Below are 22019 nucleotides of genomic sequence, written 5' to 3'. Positions count from 1 at the left end.
ATGTGCTCTTTTAGAAGAGCACACTCAGGGGGCTCCAGGGTACAGCAAAACCAAACTATTTTCTTGAAGTCAGCTATCACTTTTTTTTAAATCAAAGTTTAGTTCTATGGCACTTGAAATAGCATTTTTACAACAGAATTTTTGCTCCACATTTGGTGTCTAGACAGAAGACATTTTTTGAATGCTTACACTTGCTGGGGTGTTAAGGCTTATAGCCTAAGAAGTCACACAGAGATCTGCTTCATTCATCAAAACCTGCTGCACATCTGCAAAATATATATTTTTGTCTTAGGCTCCTGATCTCCATGTGCATCCTTGCTGTATTTTTCTTGAAATGTACAAATCTCAGCTCAGGATTAAATATATTTTTTTTCACATTTTGCCATCTAAACCAGTGGTTTTCTTGCTTTCTTTTGTGAAATGACATAATTACAGATTAATGCATTTTGCCATTCAAGGTTGAAGTAATTCAGGCTTCATTTAAAGCCCTAAATTGCCCTTTTACACTCTACACAATGAGTACATTTGCTCTCTGACTGGAGCTTACCTGTGCTGATTTGCTGCATCCTTTTCTTTGTCTTCAATTATCTTCATTCCTTACAGACGTGGATGGGAAAGGGTAAAACACACTATTACTCCAAAGGATGGGCATTATATAGAAATTATGTTGTTCTGAGACTAGAATAAAAGAAAAATCCTTTCCATTTCACTCAATCTTACTAAAAAAAATACTTTTTTTCACTCCATAACTTCCAGAAGAGGAATGAAGGTGTGGGCACAAAAACTGCTGCAAAGCAAGCTGAATACCAGGACTTCCTCATGTTTTGTGCAGAGAAGACTAAGGGGACAGGCTCCCCAAGGACAAAGTGTTCACCAGAAGGACACAGGAACAGCCCTAGGACAGACCCTGCCTCTGACAGTAACCAGGAACTTTGATTCCTTGCATAACCTGGACCTGGGACAAAGATGGATTGCTCTCATGGGTAAGCAACCATAAGTAATTACTGATCACTATAAAAAAGGGCATGAGGAACCCTTTAGGGAAGCACAACATTTCAACTCAGCCAGGTAATACTTAAAACGTACAAACCCAAATAAACATCCAGCACTATTTTCAAAACTGCATTTAAGGAGCTTGTCTATATTAAGAGCCTATTCACTCTGTAGTCCCAACAGTCAATGAGGAGAGACAGACACCACTATAGAGCTCATGTGACATTTGAACTGCTTCCTGAAGCCAGTGCTTTTAGTACAGGACCTCTGTTAATGTCCATAGTTAGATGGCAGGAATGTAACCATGAATTATTTTTTTCAGGGTGCCTGTGGCAAAGGTAGAAGCTCCACATGTATTTTCTGAGTCCCAGTCCCGTAACTAAGTGACACTGAAATAAATTTGGTTATATTACTAATGTCATTTCTTTACACCTGCCAATTTACATGAGAATGTTTTAAGCTATCAGAGTAAGGGGGAGTGTAGAAACTAGACTGTATGCCATGGCTGATCACTGTTTCAATCACCAAATGTTTCCTTCCTTTACTAATACATATCCTCTAATAATGCTCTGTTAATTCCCTTCAAGAAAATTTGACTATCTGATGTGCTGTTGCATACTTGGTAAATGACCTGTGTTTTACCATTATGTAAGTAAAGATGGAACATCTCTCCTTGCACAACTCAATGATTTAATAATTATTAATGAGACATTATGCCTTTAAACATTTCTGGCAGATGATTAAGTGCAAGCTAAATGTTTGACATAACTTTTAGAGACTTGTATTATGATGCTGCATAGCAACTGAAACTTCATATACACAGCTAAGGTAAATTCCATTATAGCTATCTGGGAATTGTTTCTGAGACTTTGTGAAGCAGACAAAATAACAAATTTCTGTCAATATATTCAGTGTCATTTGCATATGAAGCAGTTTTGCCACACCAACGAGTTTTGCAATCTCAGTGTAACCATATTCCAAATCTATATCCAGATACTCCTTACCATGTACACGATTCTTACCTGCAGAATCCTGCCACAGAAGTCCAGACATTTGCCTTCTGCTAGATGTGAACAGCTCATCTTTCTGCAAGCCAAATTAAAAACAGAACTCTTGTGAGAGCCAGTCATCCGCAGGATGTCTACAGACATGGACGCTCAGGAAAACAGTAGCAAGACATCGATCAACATGCATAAAACTGAACATGGTGAGCTGCAGAAGAAGGTTGAGAACCCTTACACACAAGAATGACATGGAGGTTTGTTATCACTAACTTAAAAAAACAAAAACCTTTCCCTTATAATACTGACAAATATGATAAGTGAGAATATAGCTGGACATTTGGAACAATTTATTGGTTTTCCCCCTTTGCTTGGTTCTTCAGTAAGCTCAGGTAGCAACTGGAATACTTAATAAATACTAGATAGCTGCTTCATCTGCTTACCTTATTCAGCATTGCCTGAAAGACTTTATTCATGGTATTATTCTCAGTATTGCTATTAGTCAGTGATGGGTTGTTTAAGACAGTTTGAAATGGTTGTAAGGTACAAAGCAAGAATTTTCCCCAACATAAGTTAAAGTTTAGTCCAAACAATGTATAAGCCTGACATGGTCATGAATAGTATGTGCCCTAGGTCTCTGCATACTTTCAATTCCCATGGACCTTACTGCAGTTTAAGGGAAGGAGTGGTAACACTGAGAAGGAGCTTTGGGAGTCCAAAAGCCATGATGACTATGGAAATGCATAATTATTGGTTTGTTAGAATTAAAGCTATCACTTGGTTCTAGCAAATAATTGAAGGCAGATCATGGTTTTCCCAAGCCCTGTTTGGGTTGGACTGTGACAATAAGGACAAAGACCTAGCTGAAGCCATCTTTATGCTCTCCTGTCTCAGAATTTCTGGTGCTTGTTCTGCAGAAAAACACATAGAAAAGTTAGAAATTTTTGTTCATGCTTGCAGCCAACAGATTAAAAGAAACTGATATCTAATACTGCTGTGCAGCAATTATTTTTCCAGTAAGAATAGACAATCACATATCTTAGTAGAGTGATATCCCACTGAGTTATAAGCTGATGTGCCACTGCCTTTTGTCATGTTACATGAACAGACACCAAAAGCACCACAGCCAGTTTAAGCCATCTTGATCCCCCGTGGAGGCTCTGAGTTGTCCAAGAACAGTGACAGATATGTTAAGGAGCAAACTAACAGAGATGGACTATGTCATACAGTCTCTGGATTACTACATTTTTTACAGATTAAACACAGGTGAATGAATTGTGTTTCATTTCTGAGATAGTTTGCTCTGAAACAGCCTGCCTTCAGATGAAGTACACAGTCTTAGGAAGGCTGGCTAGTCATTGACTTCTCCTATGTGCTACCAGAGAACAGAGAACTGTAGCTCAGGTATGTTGAAACAGCCAGGTAAGAAAACCGCACTGAGGCCAATCTGAAAACTGGAAAGACCACAATTCCCCTTGGATCTATGCGATTGTTCAAGATCTGACACCTGAAAGAAAATGCTTTGGAAGATACCAGAGGGGTCAAGCATGCAGTGACTTGCTGTGCTAGCTAACCTGCTAACAAGACAGGAAGTGTGGCTCTTCCTTCACTTCATTTTACATTTTTCCCTGTTCTGGGGCACAAGAACAGAAATTATGACCACCAATAGAATTTAACTCTGATCCATTAAGAAAGCCTGCCATCTCCTGGTTTTTTCAACAATAGCCTTCCTTGAAAAAAAAGTTGGTTTAGTTAAATCTTACAGCTGATCATAAAGTCATGCTTGCTCTGAACCTTTAAGGGAAAATGTCACTGATGATAAAGGACAGGCAAGTGAAAGTTGGAAAGGCTAATGCATTATGACTACACTATATAGGTTAAGCCAACGTGTGCAATAATTATAACTATACAGCTTGACACAGTTTATAAAGGCTTGAACCGTAAAAGCTCAGAGTCCAGTAATACAAGCCATTGAGCGTTCTCTGACGGAGCGCTGTCCAAGGTCCCACCGAGCCTCAATCCAAAAAACCAGTATTGCATAACAGACATATAAGAAATAACCATTCTCATGAATATTAAAACTCCTGTAAATGGCAATCTGAAAGAGTCTTAAACATAAAAGTAACTCACACTGGTTTTAAGGACATGCAGAATTACGTAAAGCAGAAGAGTAGTGTAAAACTGTGGAGGTAGGAGAATACCAACAAGATTGGGCAAAGGAGGGGTGAGTCACTTCAAAGAAATCACTAGTAAGTGTATTCCTAACTGCATCTTGCAGAAAATATGACAATGAACTCATATGATATTTTCTTGAAGGTATTCTGTTATTCAGAACAGGGCTGAAAGCACACTCAGGTAGAGGTACCACAGATTCCTTGACATGTTCTATGTCCACTATTTAGTTTCCTCCTCTGTCCAGACTGATGACAGTCTAATCCCCTAATATGTATACTTTGTAACAAAATAGTATGTTACTGTATATTTGTATTTATTTGTATATTTAAATTTTGGTGGTTGAGAGTAATACACTTCTGTATAATTAGTATTGCAACAGTGCCCAGAGCTCCCTGATACATACAGGCCTTCTCTGTCATAGGTCCTATAGAAACATATTTTTAAAATTAGTCCTTGCTTTAAGGGCTTGATATCTAAGTACAAAAAGGCAGTGGGAATAAAGAAATATGGCTATCCTCATCTCACAGATGAAGATGTACTTACTGTACACTTAATGATCACTTAAGGTAATGTGAGCATCTACAACACAACAAGGCATTGAGTTCTGTTCTCGTAAGTCCCAGACAGATGTCTGCACTGCAAAATCTTTTTTATTATTTTATACATGAAGGAAACAAACATTTAAAGCGTAAACATCATTTTGAACATAGGCATACTGTCTGTCTTAATGAAATCAGGGGCCTGAGCTCAAGGAGTTTAATATTTAAGGTATCTGTTCCCCATCCGTAATCAGAAGAATGCTAATGCCATTGTTTAAATAATGCTTTGTTTAATTCAAGATTTTCAACCCCTTCTTCCTTGAAGGAAGAATTTTGCACTGTTTAGAGTAAAGGTAAAAGGATTGTACCTTTTTTGAATTGTTACATAAAGAAAGTATTACTCTCCAGCACAAAAAGATTTACACAATTTAGGAAGAAACATAACAATTCAACTATGTGACGTTACCTGAAAGTTTTTCCACAATAGTTGCATCCTTCCATAAGCTTTTAGATTTCTAGGTAAATGTTTGAAAATGAGTAAGACTGAAGAAAACTCAGAAGAATATTGCACTCCATTCTCCATCATCTTTTTCGCTAACAGCATGAGAAACATAGGGCTACTATTCAAGGAAGTAAAATCTGACTTAAAATTTCAGGAACCAACTTTAAAACAATTTTAAAAAATCATAAATGGCATAATCGAATTAAATTAGAAGTATTCAGCAAGGTGTAGAAAATTTTGTAGTGAAACAGTGGCCTGTGACAGGTAAACAAAGGAACACATGTAAGGGACAACTTGGGGGGGGGGGGGGGTAGTAACCTCAATCCTTCATTCTCTTTCCTCTTCAACTAATGGCAAGTTTGTGTTAGAGCGATCTCCCAGCTAGGATGACATCTTGTGTTCGAACTTCCATCAACGAAATGCCACAGATCTGTCACCATACAGCTGCCATGCACCCAGAACATCCAAAGTTCTCACCCTCCCCTCCATATTTTATCTTCAAAATAGTTACAAAGAGTTTTAGCTGACCCTATGTATTTCACTTACTGTCTCAGCTTTCATACTCGGAGTTCAACTGTGACTTTATATTATATGAAGAGGGCTATTTTAAATGAAGATATGTAAATGGTAAGACAATATAAAAGACACACTCCTGAATAAGAGGCAGTAATATACTTATTAGGAATCTTTAAATTAATGAGGGCACTGTAAAAGGAAAGCCTTTTATGCCTGAGAAAATTATTATTTTAAAGATTATGATCCTGTCAGTCTGTAAGTTATATGCTAGCTGTTACACCTGCAATTTGATTAATCTGTTAAGTAATCACTTGATCCTACTTGTAGCCTTTGCAGTATTTTGAAAAAAACTTCACTAATTTTTGGTTTTTTTTTTAAACAGGAAAATATGAAATAATTGATCTTCATATCTAAAGAAAAATATTATGAATTTAAGTGCTATCTTTGTAAAAGTGACTACCTTACTGTCATGTGCCAAACAAGCTATTTATCAGCTCTTACTGGGGATGGTAGAACAGTTGAAACAAACAGCTGTAAACAGCCTCCTGTTTACAGAATAGAAAATGTTTGATCACTATTTCATTCAATTCAGAAACGCAATTTCTGAGTACCCCAAAAATACGTTGTAAGTTTAAATTACAGATATCAGAAACAACTTTCTGCATTGCTAAAATAAAACAAAATAAAATAAAATCTAAACTATTCATCTATGTGCCATGCATGCTTTTACACTATGGTTATCCTCATGGTACCCTCCTGCCTGCCAGTAGTAGATTACAAATTGTGTACTGCTCTTGTATTATGTATTATTTGTTCTCTCATTGCCTCTGTGAGGATAAAAATGTATATAGCACCTTGTTTTCCTAGAGGATTTTTTTTTTGGAGTGTGTAGGTGTTAAATATAAAATGTCTATATATTTATTTTGGAAATGGCAAAGCTTTCTTAACAAAAGAGAGTTATACAATTATAACAGAAAACCCCACTGTGACAACTCTGACAAACAAACTTGCAGATACCTTTGCATCCATCACTTGCATACATACACAGATTTTTTTCTTACATAAGTAAGACACATTTGAAAAAAAATTGTATCTGATACTTGGTTTTAAACCAAGTCCCTATCTAGAACTTACTACTGTCTGACAGATAAATCTGATCTATCAGGGAAATTTATAATCTGTTAAAAATTACAAGACAACTCTGAAAGGTTCTCCAAGCAATAAAAAGCTCTAGTTCTCTAGTTCAAAACTTTTAGCTTAATGGTGCAGATGTTCACAAATGACATCACTAGTGGTTTTGTTCATGTCCAACCTAAGACATCAGAAAAGCATTTTTTCAGACATTCTGCTTTCTGGAAATAAAACCTATCTGCCTTAATTCAGCTCTGTACCACAACTCGAGTACCCAGAAATGACCACACACTTTTGTTCCATGATCTTTTCTATGTGGGATTTTGATATCTTTTGTATAAATCACCATTGTCTACCCGCAATGATAAAACTGAAGTCAATGACTACTTTTGTATTACACTGTTAATCAACACAAGTTTAGTTAATGGTAAGTAGGAGCAAAGATTTTGAATTTGGCTTTAATGATGAATTGGGAGATAAAATACTGACACTGGCAGCACATTAAAAACATTCATCTTCAGAGATAAATTCACAGTATCTAATATGGACTTACTCAGGTCTATAAGGGCTTGGCTAACTCAAAACATGGTTCCCTACAAACTTTCCTGCAAGATCATATGTAGAGAATTTGAGACATTTTGACAACAACTCAATAAACATTGGAGAAAATCCTATTGTTAGTAACGATTGCCTAGTAAATCAAGTAATTAGGAATGAATCTGTCGGACAGAAATGAGACAGGTACTGGGGGAATTCATATGATATCTAAGAAATGCAGACTTCAGAGAAAAGGAAACCATTAACATCAGTTAGTGGTTTAAACTATTGCCTAGACCTGTCACAATAAAATTATCATTATTGCCTTCTGAGTCTTCTTGTTTGTAACTTTCCACAATTGCAGCTTGAAGAAAAAACAAAGACAAAAAGAAAGAAGCTCATAAAACATGTTTTGAAAATTCCAGAGAAGCATTCTGTTTTGCTAACTCTTACCAACATGTTTTACAAGATATTGAGACAAGGCAATCTTGGAGCACGTGATATTTTGCCACCTAATGAAACCTCTAATTTCTGAGTTCCTATACTTAATGCCATGACATCTGTTTACACAGATGCAAGATCATCATTTATCTACAAACACAACAAAGTTTTCCTTGAGTGCCATGCTGATAATAGCCAACTGACGTAGCCAATATATTCTGCTCAGTGGCATCTAACATAACTTCTCAGGACAGTTTATCAGTTTGGGCCTCATGCCACACTAATGCAATTTCACAAAGACTTGCCAAGTCAGCTGGGACCCAACATGGACACTGAGGTGAGCTCTTTATTTAGGATTTTACCTGATCAGTGTTTCCAGGTCCTAATTCTTGGCAGAGCTGAGGATGTGATGATGTGGATGAAAGCAAAATAGCAATGATCCTGGTTAAGATAAGAACACGTGGACCATACGATGCCTGAAGGACACCCTCAGCATAAGTATTAGTGTCAGCTACCTCCTGCCCAGATGTTTAATTCACTCTATCTGTGCAATGACTGTATTTCAGAAAGGATCATCACCTGTGTTAAACCTGGATCCAAATAGCAAACCTAGTCACATATGTATAAATAAGTACAGACTAGGAAGAGCAAACCCATATCTACTTAAAAAAAACATTCTGTGCACACAATATAAGGTAGCCAGGAAGGAAACATGTCCAGAACTTAAATTACTGAGTTGCAGTAAGGAACTTTTACCTGCTTAAAATTCAGCCTTGAACCAAGTTCCCCTGGAGTTTTGTACCAAAAGCCTTTCTTGCAGAGGACAGTTCACTTTATTTTCAAACATGGCTGATAGAGATGGCAGTTACCCTTTCAACTGAATTAGCCAGTGGCCAGACCTGTTATCCAGTCTGTGAAAGTCTGGACAAGATCACACAATTCATACTCTGAAGAACAAATTTAGATCTCATCCTTGTGATCCATACAGGCTCTGCAAGACAACAACTACAGATGGTGAAAAATTACTTTTGTTTCAATAGCTTTAAAAAAAAATAAATGTTATATGCAAGAAAGACTTCGAAATTACTATAGTAATAGTTCTGCAGTTTATTCTGCCTTACAGCAAGGTATTGCAGGCTGAACCTTACAGTTTGTAGTTCAGATTTCTAACAGGGTGGTTACTGGTTAAAACAGCCAAGCAACCTGCAGCAAATCCCTGTACTGTTTGTGCCATCTGCTGGTCAGGAAGGATGGGAAGGGCGCTGCAGGAACTGCGCTGTGGAAGAGGATGCAGAGCCAGAAAAAAAAAAAAAAGAAGAAAAGAAAAAAGAAAAAAAAGGAGGACAGCAAAAGGAAAAGTCATGCTGCCGATCACTGGAATCGAGGTGCAGCTGGGAGCTCCAGCTGGAAAGAGCTGCCTAACAGAGCTCCAAGAAACCGTGCCCTGGAAGCGGCCGGCTCCCAGACCTGGCCCGCTGGCTGGCACTGAAAGCCCAGGGGGTTTCCACGTTTTTCGCAGCTATCAGGAGGAGCCGGCAGTGGGCCAGGCGGCTACGGAAGATGCAGGACCGCCCCGACGGCACGGCTCTGTGCTTTATCCCCGGGGTCGGCGCCGGGGGTCCTGCCGGCCCGAAAGTGTCAGAGCTTGGCGCTGGAGGGAGGCAGGGGCTGCCCGCGGGAGGGCACGCAGGGGGTACCTGAAACCACCTCTCCTACATGTGGCACCGCGCAGGTGGATGGATGCCCGGGAACATAACTCCTCGCGTTGGAGTTAAGCACCTGTAACCACCAGCGGAGGCAGCGCTACCGGGCGAAGGGGCGCTGTGGGGTAACGGGTGCCTGTGGCGGAGACGGCGAGTCCCTTCCCAGGGGTAAAACGGGGCGCTAAGGGACGGGCAGCGGGGACAAGCGCCCACGGCCGGACAGGCGGCGCGGCGCGGTAGCCGTGCCCGGGCTCGCCCCGCCGCAGGGGTGACCCAGCCGCTGCCGGCCGGCGCTGTCACCTCCGGGCCGCCGGGGGGCGCTGCGGGCCGCCCATCAGGCCTGGCGGCCGGGCGGCGGTTCCGGCGGGCCCGCGTGCGCCGCGCTGCACCCCCCACGCGTGGCGGGCTGAGCGGGGCCGGGCGGCGGCGATGTCGGTGTCGGTGGCCGCGGGCAACCTGCCCATGCGGCTGCTCCGCAGGAAGATCCACAAGCGCAACCTGAAGCTGCGGCAGCGCAACCTGAAGCTGCGGGAGGCCGAGGGGGCAGGTACGACGGGGACGGGACGGGGACGGGGACGGGCGGGCGGCCCTGCGGGGCCTCTCCCCGGCCGAGCGCTTGCGGAGCCGTCGCTGATGTTGTGTTTTTCCCCCCCTTGTCTCTCCGGAACGTGCCCCCGCGCCGTGCAGTGCCCGTGCCCGGCGAGGCGGCATCGCAGGGCACCGCGGCGGCGGTCGCCCCCGAAGCAGAGGCCCCCGGGGTAGAGCCGGCGGCGGCCGAGGAGCGCGGGGAGGCGGCGGTCGCTCCCCGCGGCGGGGAGGCGAGGAAGAAGAAGAAGAAGAAGAGGAAGGCGGCGGCTGATGCTCAGGGCGGTACGTTAGCGTGACAAACACAGCCAGGCCCTCAGCACTGAGGTGTTCCTGGGGACCCCGGAAAGCGCCTACTGTCGGTTTCCGCCCTGTCGGACAGAGTTCGTGGGCCCGGCTGTGGCCAGCACCCTGGTGTGCCCGGGAGGTCCTCGGCATTACCGGTCCTGTTCCAGCTGTAACTTTGGAGCTTTAATACATACTAAACCAGTAGCAACCAGTTGTTGCATAGGATTCTGTTTTATAACACAAAGTATGGTTGTTTGCTTGCTTATAATAGATATCAAACACGTCAACCCAAAGCAGAGCTTTGACAGCTGGGTGCCGTCAGTGCTTGAATGTGCAGCCAGCACATCTTCCAGCAGTGCATCCCACCTTGGGCAACAGCTTTGTATTATGAAACTAAAGTATGCTGGAAAACTACCCCCAAAAACTATACCCCACAAGCGCTGCTACATCTGTGTATATTTTTACATGTATATATGTATAGAGACACATACGCACATAGGTATTTGAAGCTTCTATCCCTTAAGTATTTATCTTTGTGCCACTTACTACGGTTATGCAGATAAAGAGGTGCTGTCACACTCAGCAGATTCAGGTATTTAAAGCAGAACGGAGACATTGCATTTCACATGTCCTGAGCACAAACTGTGTTGGAAAGTTGATGGCTGCATTACAGATAGGAAATAATTTTGTAACTTGTTAAAGGATAATTTATCATGTTTCCACAGAAAATGTCATATAATATACATTAAGCTTTGTTATTCTACTATGCAAAGTGGATTGTGTGGAAGGAGCTTAGGAATATTTTTGCTGTCTGCCTCAGAAATTTCCACAGAAACTTGCCTCCCCTTCTCCTGCCCTGCTCCCACACCATGAAAAAAGCATGACATTTGTACATGGTTTATAGCCTAAAGAAATTCACTCTGTGGAACAACTTTTAATGATGAACATATCCTTCGTATCTCTGACTTGTCTACTGTAAAATAACATTCTAGATACAGAAACTAAAAAAGCAAAAACTGAAGAAGATGAATCTGTGGAGGTAGAAGATGAAGATAAGCAGGATTCTGGAGAGAAAGAAGTGGAGGAGGAGGAGGGAGAGGAGGATGAAGTGCCCAGTTTACCATTAGGTGTAACAGGTATCTTGCATTCTCTTTTTCACGTGTGCAAAAATCCAGGGTCTGACACTTTCTTCCAGAGCAAGTTTCAGTTTTCAAATTAGTTTTATAAGTCAGATGTTTGAATGTCAGTGACATGACACTGGCAACTGTACAGTTGTCACTCAGTTACTGTTCTTTGAAATTTGCATTATATGCACACTCTTGTTAGTCTTAAAATTGCTAGTGAAAACATTTAAAAACCTATATACCCACATAATGTTTTACTGCAGAGGAAAAAGTCAATTAAGAGCAAGATGGAGGTGTATGACTAGTAAACTTGGCAGGAGCAGCAGTGCATTCGTGTTTTAACAGCTTTGTAGTATTCTTAGGGACACATTAATAGGGAGTATTTTGTCAGTGTCTTAGGATATTATGGAAGAAAGGAATAAGGAAAAGTCCTTTAATTTTTTTTCATCTAGGTCAGTGGATGGAATTGAAGGAATAAGTTTGACTATTTTTTTTTCCCCCCCTTTCTTCAGGTGCTTTTGAAGACAATTCTTTTACTTCCCTGGCTGGTGTTGTCAGTGAGAATACATTGAAAGGCATAAATGACATGGGTTTTACACACATGACTGAAATTCAGCATAAAAGTATTAAGCCGCTTCTGGAAGGCAGGTAAGAAATACATCTTTTCAATCACTATATTGACCCCATATGTTGTGTAAATTTTGCTAGCAAGCTAACTACATGAAATGTGACTTTCTGCAGCTAAACTGTTGGGGTTTTTAAAATACTTTCTCATATGTTTTATGTATTTGGTTTATAGACATTAATACAAGTGAACAAAGTATATCTGTGTTGCACCTGAAAAGTATTTAGGATAAGCTCATGGAAACTGCTTTGCATCTGGCTTTGGCAGCAGAGAAGTCTGTTTTCACTAGTCTTCTTATCAGGGTGTCTCAAAGGCGCTGTCTCATGCTGTCACTAGTGACAGATTACTGTGGACTACATCTGCCACCAAACTCTTTAATACCAACTCTACTGGTTTTCTTTAAGCCTTGTTACGTTTTTACATTGTCACTGTTGTTCAGAATAGGATTGTTCCTTTCTCTGTACGATCAACTAAATACTACTTTTTCTAACTTTGCTGTATACAGGGATATTTTAGCAGCTGCAAAAACAGGCAGTGGCAAAACACTTGCGTTTCTTATTCCTGCAGTAGAGCTCATCTACAAGCTAAAATTCATGCCTAGAAACGGTAAGGCTCTTTATTTCACAGTGGAATTTTACTGTGGCATGGCCATTTAGGGACATGGCTGGGAGGGGGATTGGACAAGTTGTAACTTACTCTTGTCTGATATATTTTTTAGGAACAGGTGTTATTATTCTTTCTCCTACTCGGGAGCTTGCTATGCAGACCTATGGAGTTCTTAAAGAACTTATGAATCATCATGTTCACACCTATGGTCTGATAATGGGGGGTAGTAACAGATCAGCAGAAGTACAGAAACTTGGAAATGGAATCAACATAATTGTGGCAACACCAGGAAGACTGCTGGATCATATGCAGGTAGATAAAATATTCATGTCTAATCTGTGTTAGTAAAACATAATAAAACGCCTGTCCTTGTCTGGCTCTGAATTTGTTAATCTTCTAGAACACTCCAGGTTTCATGTATAAGAACTTGCAGTGTTTGGTAATTGATGAGGCGGATCGTATCTTGGAGGTTGGATTTGAAGAAGAAATGAAACAGATCATAAAACTTCTACCAAGTAAGAAAAAAAATCTGTCTTTCTTGGAAATCATTTGACTAACATTATGTATCCTTTATGACTCGATTATTATAAGAGAAGTCATTAATTTTTATAGTTCTGTAAATGCACTTCAGAGTGGTTGTCTTACTCTGTCCTTTTCTTCTGATAGTATATATTACTTTATTTTACATCATGCATCTGAAGGACAGAGTTTTCATATGCACTTTAGGAATATAATTTTATTCATGTAAGATCCTTTTAGTTTAACATCTATGTTCTTTCATTCATCTTCCGCTGCCCATTTATTTCCTACAATTCATTATTTCCTAATAAGGCTTAAATAGAAGGGAAAAGGTCTTCTGACTTGCAGTTTGAATTTTCTTCATACCTCCAAGAACAGTATCTTAAGGACGTTTAAGAAGGGAAGTTTAAGGCAGTTTAAGCTTAGGAGACTGGAACATCTCCCTTATGAGGAAAGGCTGAGAGAGCTGCGCCTGTTTAGCCTGGAGAAAAGACGGAGAGGGGATCTTACCATCTGTACAAGTATCTTAAGGGCAAGTGTCAAGGGAATGGGGCCAGGCTCTTTTCAGTGACGCCCAGTGACAGGACAAGGGCCGCAGGCACAAACTGAAATAGAAGTAGTTCTGTGTGAATATGAGGAAGAACTTTATTTTGAAGGTGACAGAGCACTGGAACAGGCTGCCCAGAGTGGCTGTGAAGTCTCCTGCTCTGGAGATGTTCAAGACCCACCTAGATGCAACTCCGTGATACCTTCTCTAGGTGAACCTGCTTTAGTAGAGGGTTGGACTGGATGCTCTCCAGAGGTCCCTTCCAACCCCAACCATTCTGTGATGAAGTACTTGCCTTGAAATCTTCTCCTAATTTCTCATTTAGCTATTCATTATAATTGATGTATTAAACACATTCTCAGAGCCAAACAGGCTCTCTCCCTTTAACTTTCAAAATGTAGAAAAAAAACCCCATGGAAACAGTACATGAAAAAGCAGTGATAAATAGTTTGAGGTTCCACATCTTAAATGCAGATCTGCGTGTTTAAAATACAGATATATAAATGTAATAAATAACATCCCATAAGGACTGTTAATGAACAGTGCTAAAAATGGAAGTAGGAAAACGATGTGTTCTTCATGGTGGAAAATTACAGATAAAAGAAATTTTTACTTTGCATGAGTTTAAATATTTTTTGTCTCATTAGGAAGTAAATTATATTTTGAAACAGACACTTTGAAATAGAAAAGCAGTTTTTCAAAAACAGTGGCACCAGTTGTTCAGCAGGAACAATTGCTACTGTTCTTGCAGCTGTGAAATGGAACAGGCTAAGTCTGCATTTTCCATGTACTTGTGTAACAAGAAAATGTTACAGGATCAGGATGTGTATTTGAGCTAAGAGATGACAGGCAGGCAGATTTCCTACACGGGCTCTAAGACCTTTGAAGTCACTGAGGTCCTATACAGATGGACTGCCACATGACTAAATAGCATGCACAAACGTGTATGTTCAAGACTGATTTTGCGAGACAAACAGTAACAATGCGCTTTTGTAAGTTTTTTTTTCTTGCACAGTCCAGCATGAATTTTTTTTTTTTAACACAAGCATTTTAATATGGGAGTAAAACTGATTTATAGTTAGAATTACAAGGTTGGTCTCTATGTAAATCATTGGTCTGTATCTAAATTGGATTGCAAATAGTTATTAACATTTTCCCAGAGATAATACTGTGTTTTGATAGCTGTTAGGATTTTGGGGGTAGGGGCAGCCTAAGTAAACATACTGTACGATCCATAATACAACTACACCTCTCTTTGTCAGCAGCAGTATGTTTAAACTCGAATTTAATTGAAAAAAGTAGGGGAGTTTGCAGCTGGAGATTTTATGGACTTTCTGTTTGAATTCTCGTTCAAAAAATGAGGCTGTCTTTTTCAAAATAAATATTTTTTCAGAGCGCAGACAGACAATGCTTTTTTCTGCTACACAAACCAGAAAGGTTGAAGATCTGGCAAAGATCTCTCTGAAGAAAGAGCCGTTATACGTTGGGGTTGATGATAACAAGGAGACAGCAACAGTAGATGGTCTTGAACAGGTAAAGCACAGATGTTATTAAAAGGAATATGATCTGTGAAGTCCAGTATGTTTTTAACTGGGTTGTACAGACGCTATCTTAAAATGCATTTATCGTTCTAATGGGCAAAAGCTGTCAATTGCCTGAAGGGCTTTATTTAGTCTCCTAACTATAGTAAGTTATGTGTATCTAGTCATTGTTTGCAGGACACATGATATAAAACCTCATGAAATAGTAATATAGTTACACTTGTCTGTTCTTACCTGTATTACACACCTACACTCCAGTTGTCTTTCTGACTATTTTCATGTTGGTTACTAGAGATAAATACACTTCAGATATATTTCATTATTGCTGCTGCAGATAGTAGCTAAATGGAGTTGCACAGTAGTTTGTGTTTGTGCAGTTGACATGATGAATGTTGTTATAAAATTACCGGTAGCTAGCTATTACCTTAATGGAGTAAACCAGTAGCAAGAATTCCATAAACTAAAATTCTTGACATCATAAAAAAAAAATGTTAGGGAACCTATGCAGTTTTTTTTCATGCCTGATGTCAGTAATTGAAAGTTCTGGAAATTAATTTTTATTGTGTAAACTAATTACTTTTCACTGAACTTATGCTAGTAATTTTAATTTAAAATTACTTCATATTTCAAGTTAGTACAGAAGTTTCTTGCCAGCTTTATCATCTTTAGGAGTTTCATGTACGAAGGAGAGGGACAGCCCATAAACAGAGTGGTTTGGCCCAGTATAGCTGGAAGAATTATTTGTTTCACAACATAACACTTCCCTGATTTAATGGTATTGCTGAAACAAAAGTTTGTTCCATACTGCTTTATTTAACAATATTTTAAAAATTTCCAGGGATATGTCGTGTGTCCATCTGAAAAAAGATTCCTTTTGCTATTCACATTCCTCAAGAAGAACCGGAAGAAGAAACTAATGGTATTTTTTTCTTCATGTATGTCAGTAAAGTACCACTATGAACTACTCAACTATATTGATCTGCCTGTTTTGGCCATTCATGTAAGTATTTTATTCATTGATTTTTAATGTGGTAGTGGTACCTGTAAGTTGCTACTGACATACTTGCCTTGTTTTTTTCAGTCCGGTTTCTAATAAAAGATGCCGCGTTCAGAAAAATGATGATGATCTCGATTAGTCTGTAGAGGAAGGAGATAAAGACTGTATAATAACAACACCTCAATACTGTTAATCTTGCTATTTTCCAGACCAGGACTGAACACTGATATTAATTTATGCTCTATGTGTAGAAAGCTTTCTGTTTTCTTCCAAGAGGTTGCCTTTTACAAGCACTAAAACTCAATTTGTGGAGCAAAGCTATTGTCAGAGGAATTCAAGTGCTGTGATCTCTGAAGTGTTGTGTGCTTTTTCTAAGGCCAGGGTGATGTTTGGTTTTATTATGCCAGTTCTTACCATTTGGATGAGTATTTAAAATATTTTGTCAAAACCACAAAATGTGTAGTTTAGGAGAAAGAATTGACTGAAAGTTTATGAAACAGTTATAACTGACCATAAATGTCCTTTTTTAATTTTGTTCTTGTGGAGGTTTTTTTGGTATACTTTGATAGAACTGATACAAGTATGGTAGTTGGTTGATTGTTTTTTAACCTGTAATCTATCTTATTGCTAGATTTGCAAATGTCCTTTTTATACAGAAAGATGCCTCAAATTATTTTACATTTTTGGCAGTGCTATAGTATGTGAAATGAGATTTAAGCTTACAAGTTGGCAGACTTTTTTTTTTTTTTTTTCTTTCCCCTTCAGTTGATAGTTCATCATTAATGCGTCTGTTCCCTTCTCCTTCTAGGGCAAGCAGAAACAAACCAAACGTACTACAACATTTTTCCAGTTCTGTAATGCAGAATCTGGAATACTGTTGTGCACTGATGTAGCTGCGAGAGGATTGGATATTCCTGAAGTTGACTGGATTGTCCAGTATGACCCTCCAGATGATCCAAAAGTAAGTTAAGGAGATAAGAGAAACTTTGCAGCAGCAAGTCAAATCGTAGCTACAAATGTAGTTGTAGAGAAAAGTTGAAACTGCTGCTTGACAGAGGCCAGGATTCAGCCATGTTCATCTCTCACTGCTGATTTTGTCTGTTTCTTTGACCAGCTCCTAGGAAATGCTCCATGTAGCTGAGACCTTTGTTAACCTTTTTAAGAGCTGCTTTTAAAAACTTTATTCTTTGTGCTGTTAAATTAATTTGAAATCTAATAAGTTAAACAACAAAACTCTTCTCAGGAGGAGTATGAGCTAATATGCATCACTGTCTCCTAACAGCTTTTGCAGTGGAAATTTGGGGTTTTCTTATTTGAATAAATGTCCAGTGTAAACAAGCAAACCTCAAAAAACTCAATTCTGACATATACAGCAAATATACCAAAAGCAAGGTTTTATTTTCATTTATAGTAGAGTGAGATTTTTTTTTTATTTCAGTAAAAGGTAAAATACTTTTAGTCAGGGATTCTGTCTCAGCCTAATTATGCTTTGCGTCTTCAGCACTTAAGTTTCCCTCATCCATGTGTCAGTGCTAAGAAAAAGTCTTAAAAAATAATGGATTATGTATTACACTAATGTTAAAATCGGGGGGGATGGAGGGTGGGGTGTGCAGCTGTTTGATTATTACATGTTTGAAAGACTGATTGGACTTGCTGTTTCTTATTTTTTCCAAAAGGAATATATTCATCGTGTTGGTAGAACTGCCAGAGGCATAAATGGTAGAGGGCACGCTCTGCTCATTTTACGACCAGAAGAACTGGGCTTTCTTCGTTACCTAAAACAAGCCAGGGTAAACTTATGTCTAACTTTTGAAGTTTTTTAAACTGTGCAACAGGTTTTTTAAAGGCAAAAACTGTAACAATCAAACATTTTAATTTTTTAAGCAAATAGGTTCTGTTGTTTAGACTAAAGTCAGCAACACAAAGGTAAATATTAAGTGTACATACAGTAGCTTTGCGAATGTGCAACTTGTGTTAGTAAAAATTAAATGAATTTTTTGTGACCTCTCTATGGAAGGATACTGGGAGTTTGACCATCCAGAGGAAATAAAAAACCTGGAAGTTGCTTCTGTAGGTTTTGGTTTTTTTTCTGTTTAAAGACTCAGTTCCATATTGTTTAATTCCAAAAGAAGCATAGCTTTCTTCAAAACATAATCATTTTAGTATGAACAAACTGCACGGTTTTTTGGTTGCTCTCCAGATTTTTGCCACTTATAATTGAAGTGGTATAGCTTCTAAAGCAAAAGCTAGAGTGGTAAAATTACATGACATACTGAGCACCTTTACTATTCTAGCTTAAAGGAAGTGATAATACTGGCATATCGATGTAAAGGCAAGCAATAGGACAAGGGGAAAACAGCCTGAAGTTACCCCAGGGGAGGTTTAGATTGGAGATTGGGAAGAATTTCTTTACTGAAAGGGTGGTCAAGCATTTGAACAGGCTGCCCAGGGAAGTGGTGGATTCACCATCCCTGGAGGTAATTAAAAGACATGCAGATGTGGGGCTGAGGGGCATGGTTTAGTGGTGGACTTGGCAGTGCTGGGTTTACTTTGGATTTTCTGATCATAAAGGTCTTTTCCAACCTAAACAATTCTATGATACAGCTGTGGTATTAAAAAAATGAATCTTCTGTAATGCAACAGGTCTTAGGTCCTAAACACGTTCACTATTTACACAGCATAAATAATTTTTATATTTTATTTCTTTTTTTTTGTTTAAGGTACCACTAAGTGAATTTGAATTTTCTTGGTCAAAAATTTCAGACATCCAGTCTCAGGTATGAAATGACTTCATACTACAGCTACTCTGAATACCTGTGTAATAATTTATGTGGAGAAATTTATAGTCTATAATGGCTGCAGTTTAAGAATACATACACTTGTTTAGAAAAGTTTCTGTAGATGAGTACTGTGCAGTAAATCCTTCTGTTATATTGTCCCTTTTAATAGCTAGTATTAAATTGTCATCATTATTTGCTTGTAAGAATTGTTTTTTCCCATTACATCACAAAGCCACGGTGATGTAAACCTGCTTTCAACTTTTAAACAGAATGTTCTTGTCTGGCATAGCAAACAGGGGCTTGGTAGCTTTTACTGAATAGTTGTGTATCTGCAGATTAATTGTGAGTAACATATGTCTTAAAAGATGATTTACTTAGACTTCACTGTGCAGAAAGAGAGCCAGTATCAACACTTAGAAATGTTAGTGTGCAGTCCAGGTGTATTTTTAACTAGCTGGTGTTAATAAAGCCCAGCATCAGCTAAACCTGTTCTGTGCTCCAGTGCTACAAAAATAGTCATTGAGCACAAACTTGAGTAAGAACAGTGTAGATAATTCTGTGGATGTGGATTTCTACTGTTGTTTAGTCCTGTGAATCATTATTCTGATAAGAGCTCTGTAAAATTTCTTTGCAGTTTAAATTTGAAATACCAAGTACTAGAAGCAGTGAAGACAGTCCTTGCAGAGAAAGATGATCCTAGTTACAAATGTATTAGGAAGTAATGAAGTCTAATGTAACTTATTTTTAGTGTGCTGAATTAATATATACATTAAACATCAAATGAGGCACTTGGACCAAAAGATTATTGGGAACTTAGCCCACAACAAATAAATTGTCTTAGTCTACACTAGTGCATCTGCATTTTTGTGTTAGAATTAATACTGCTTATTTTATGATGCGTTTGCACCAAATGGATAAGGCTACTTATAGAATTACATGGACTCATACAGTTTAGATGTCTGACATAAAAGTATACTGTTGTTGTCCATTAATTCTCAATACACAGTTTTGTGGTGTGGCTGCAGTTGTATACTCCTCGATTAGCTTGTTAGGGACAACCCAATTTAATATTTCTTTAAATTTTCATATTGCTGAGGCTTGGTACTGTAATTCAGCTTCAGGCTTTTTTGTGCCTCTATTTATAAAAGCACTCTGATATATGTATGTTCACTCTACTGTCACAGGGCAATTTTGCTGAAATGAATAGCGAATGTCACTGCAGCTCACACAGTAAATAATCTGCTTGAATATGATTTATACGTTTGGTACAGCTATAATTGGATATGCCTCTTATTTTGTTTTGGGGTTTTTTTATCCCTCACCAGCTGGAAAAACTGATTGAGAAGAACTACTTCCTTCACAAGTCAGCCCAGGAAGCATACAAAGCTTACATTAGAGCTTACGACTCCCATTCTCTGAAGCAGATCTATAATGTCAATAACTTGGATCTTCCCAAAGTCAGCCTTTCATTTGGTTTTAAAGTTCCTCCATTTGTTGACCTCAGTATCCTTTTACTACAGTGTTTCAAAGCTGAATTTCTGTGTTATGTTAAATGCAACTCATTGATAATTCCTATGCTACTTCAAATCCTGATGATTTTTTTTTGCTATTAATCGCATAAATGCATCAAAGAAAATGTTAAATACCAAATACTAAAACTACAAAAAATGCCTACAAACATCTATGTCTTAGTGCACGTACATGCTGTATGCACTTCAGTTGCTGTGGGGTGGCAGATAACTGGAATGCATACATGCATACATCTTCTAGAGTATTTTTCTCATCCATGTAAAATACTTTCATTGAAAGGTAAGTGTTTAAGTTTAATAATCATGGAATATTGAAACAGAGGGGCAAGAGCATGAAATAGAAGACTGTATCTAGGCTACTATCAAACCTGCCAGTGGATGGAATTTGAAGCAGTACTTTGGCCAACTTAGCTGGACAACTGGAGGAATAAAAGCATTATTTACAATCACAGGCACAAAGTTCTAGTTTTGTCTGTAGTTACGCAACTCAGCTTTTTGTATAATGCTGCTACTTTTTCTCACATTATTAACCCTTACAATATCTAAAAAGCAACATTTCAAATTATTCCTTTTTAAGTTCTTTAACCAATAAAATTCCAGATGTTAACAGCAACCATGGCAGAAGACTACAGAAAAGAGGTGGAGGTGGGGGATTTGGTTACCAGAAAGCAAAGAATGTCCACAAAGCTAAAATCTTCAAACACATCAGCAAGAAATCGGACCGTCGGCAGTTTTCTCGTTAATTACATGTTCATTAAAATGGCTTGTGGCATTGGAATAGACTACCTTGATCAAAACCATCTTGGAGTTACTTCCAATATAAACTGCTCTATTCACGTTTTAGGGGTCTTTATGGTTTTGTTTCTGGGAACATATTTTATACAGGAAGACTCATTGGAAGGCAGACTAAAGATAGAAAGGGAGAATATGGCTAGCTAATGTTGCCACACTTGTTGTAAGGAAAAAGATAGCTGAATATAATTACCTTAAGTCAATACTATAGTGCTTTTTATTAAAGAAAAAACCCAGGTTTTATAGAAGAATTTCCTTCATTTACCCTTTTTTCCTATGCAGGCCTCTGAAAATTGTTGGATTACACAATACAACAGATTACAGTGTAAGATTTAAGATTAAAAAAAAAAATCACATGAATCATTACTAGGGTTTTTAGTGCTACAGATCTCTGCTCTGTCCATCAAATATGCTGAAGAATGGAGGAAGACTCCTTTAGAACAGAACATACCTATAAATAATTAAGGTTGTATGAACTTATGATTCATTTCAGTCATATCTGTATTACAAGTACAGTGTCCAAGATTAAAAAAAAATCTCTTAAACTA

General features: G+C 38.6%; 1 protein-coding gene across 2 annotated transcripts; it reads left to right on the top strand.

Moving 5' to 3' along the window:
• Positions 1-9883: 9883 nt before the first annotated feature.
• Positions 9884-22019, top strand: DDX18 (DEAD-box helicase 18). Of its 2 annotated transcripts, none has more exons than XM_056349846.1 (14): positions 9884-10085; positions 10232-10408; positions 11404-11547; positions 12048-12183; positions 12666-12766; positions 12879-13078; positions 13167-13281; positions 15226-15365; positions 16212-16373; positions 17179-17331; positions 18047-18160; positions 19091-19147; positions 20476-20653; positions 21280-22019. In XM_056349846.1, exons 1-14 carry the CDS (start codon positions 9968-9970, stop codon positions 21420-21422), a joined length of 1938 nt encoding a protein of 645 aa, XP_056205821.1. In that variant the 5' UTR covers positions 9884-9967; the 3' UTR covers positions 21423-22019. The 2 variants fall into 2 exon arrangements, with proteins under 2 accessions (XP_056205821.1, XP_056205819.1); XM_056349844.1 differs by having other exon boundaries at positions 10226-10408.

Source organism: Falco biarmicus, chromosome 8, assembly GCF_023638135.1.
Source record: "Falco biarmicus isolate bFalBia1 chromosome 8, bFalBia1.pri, whole genome shotgun sequence".
Lineage (NCBI taxonomy): Eukaryota > Metazoa > Chordata > Aves > Falconiformes > Falconidae > Falco > Falco biarmicus.
Note: the sequence above shows the minus strand (reverse complement) of the source record. Positions and strands in the feature narration are given on the sequence as shown.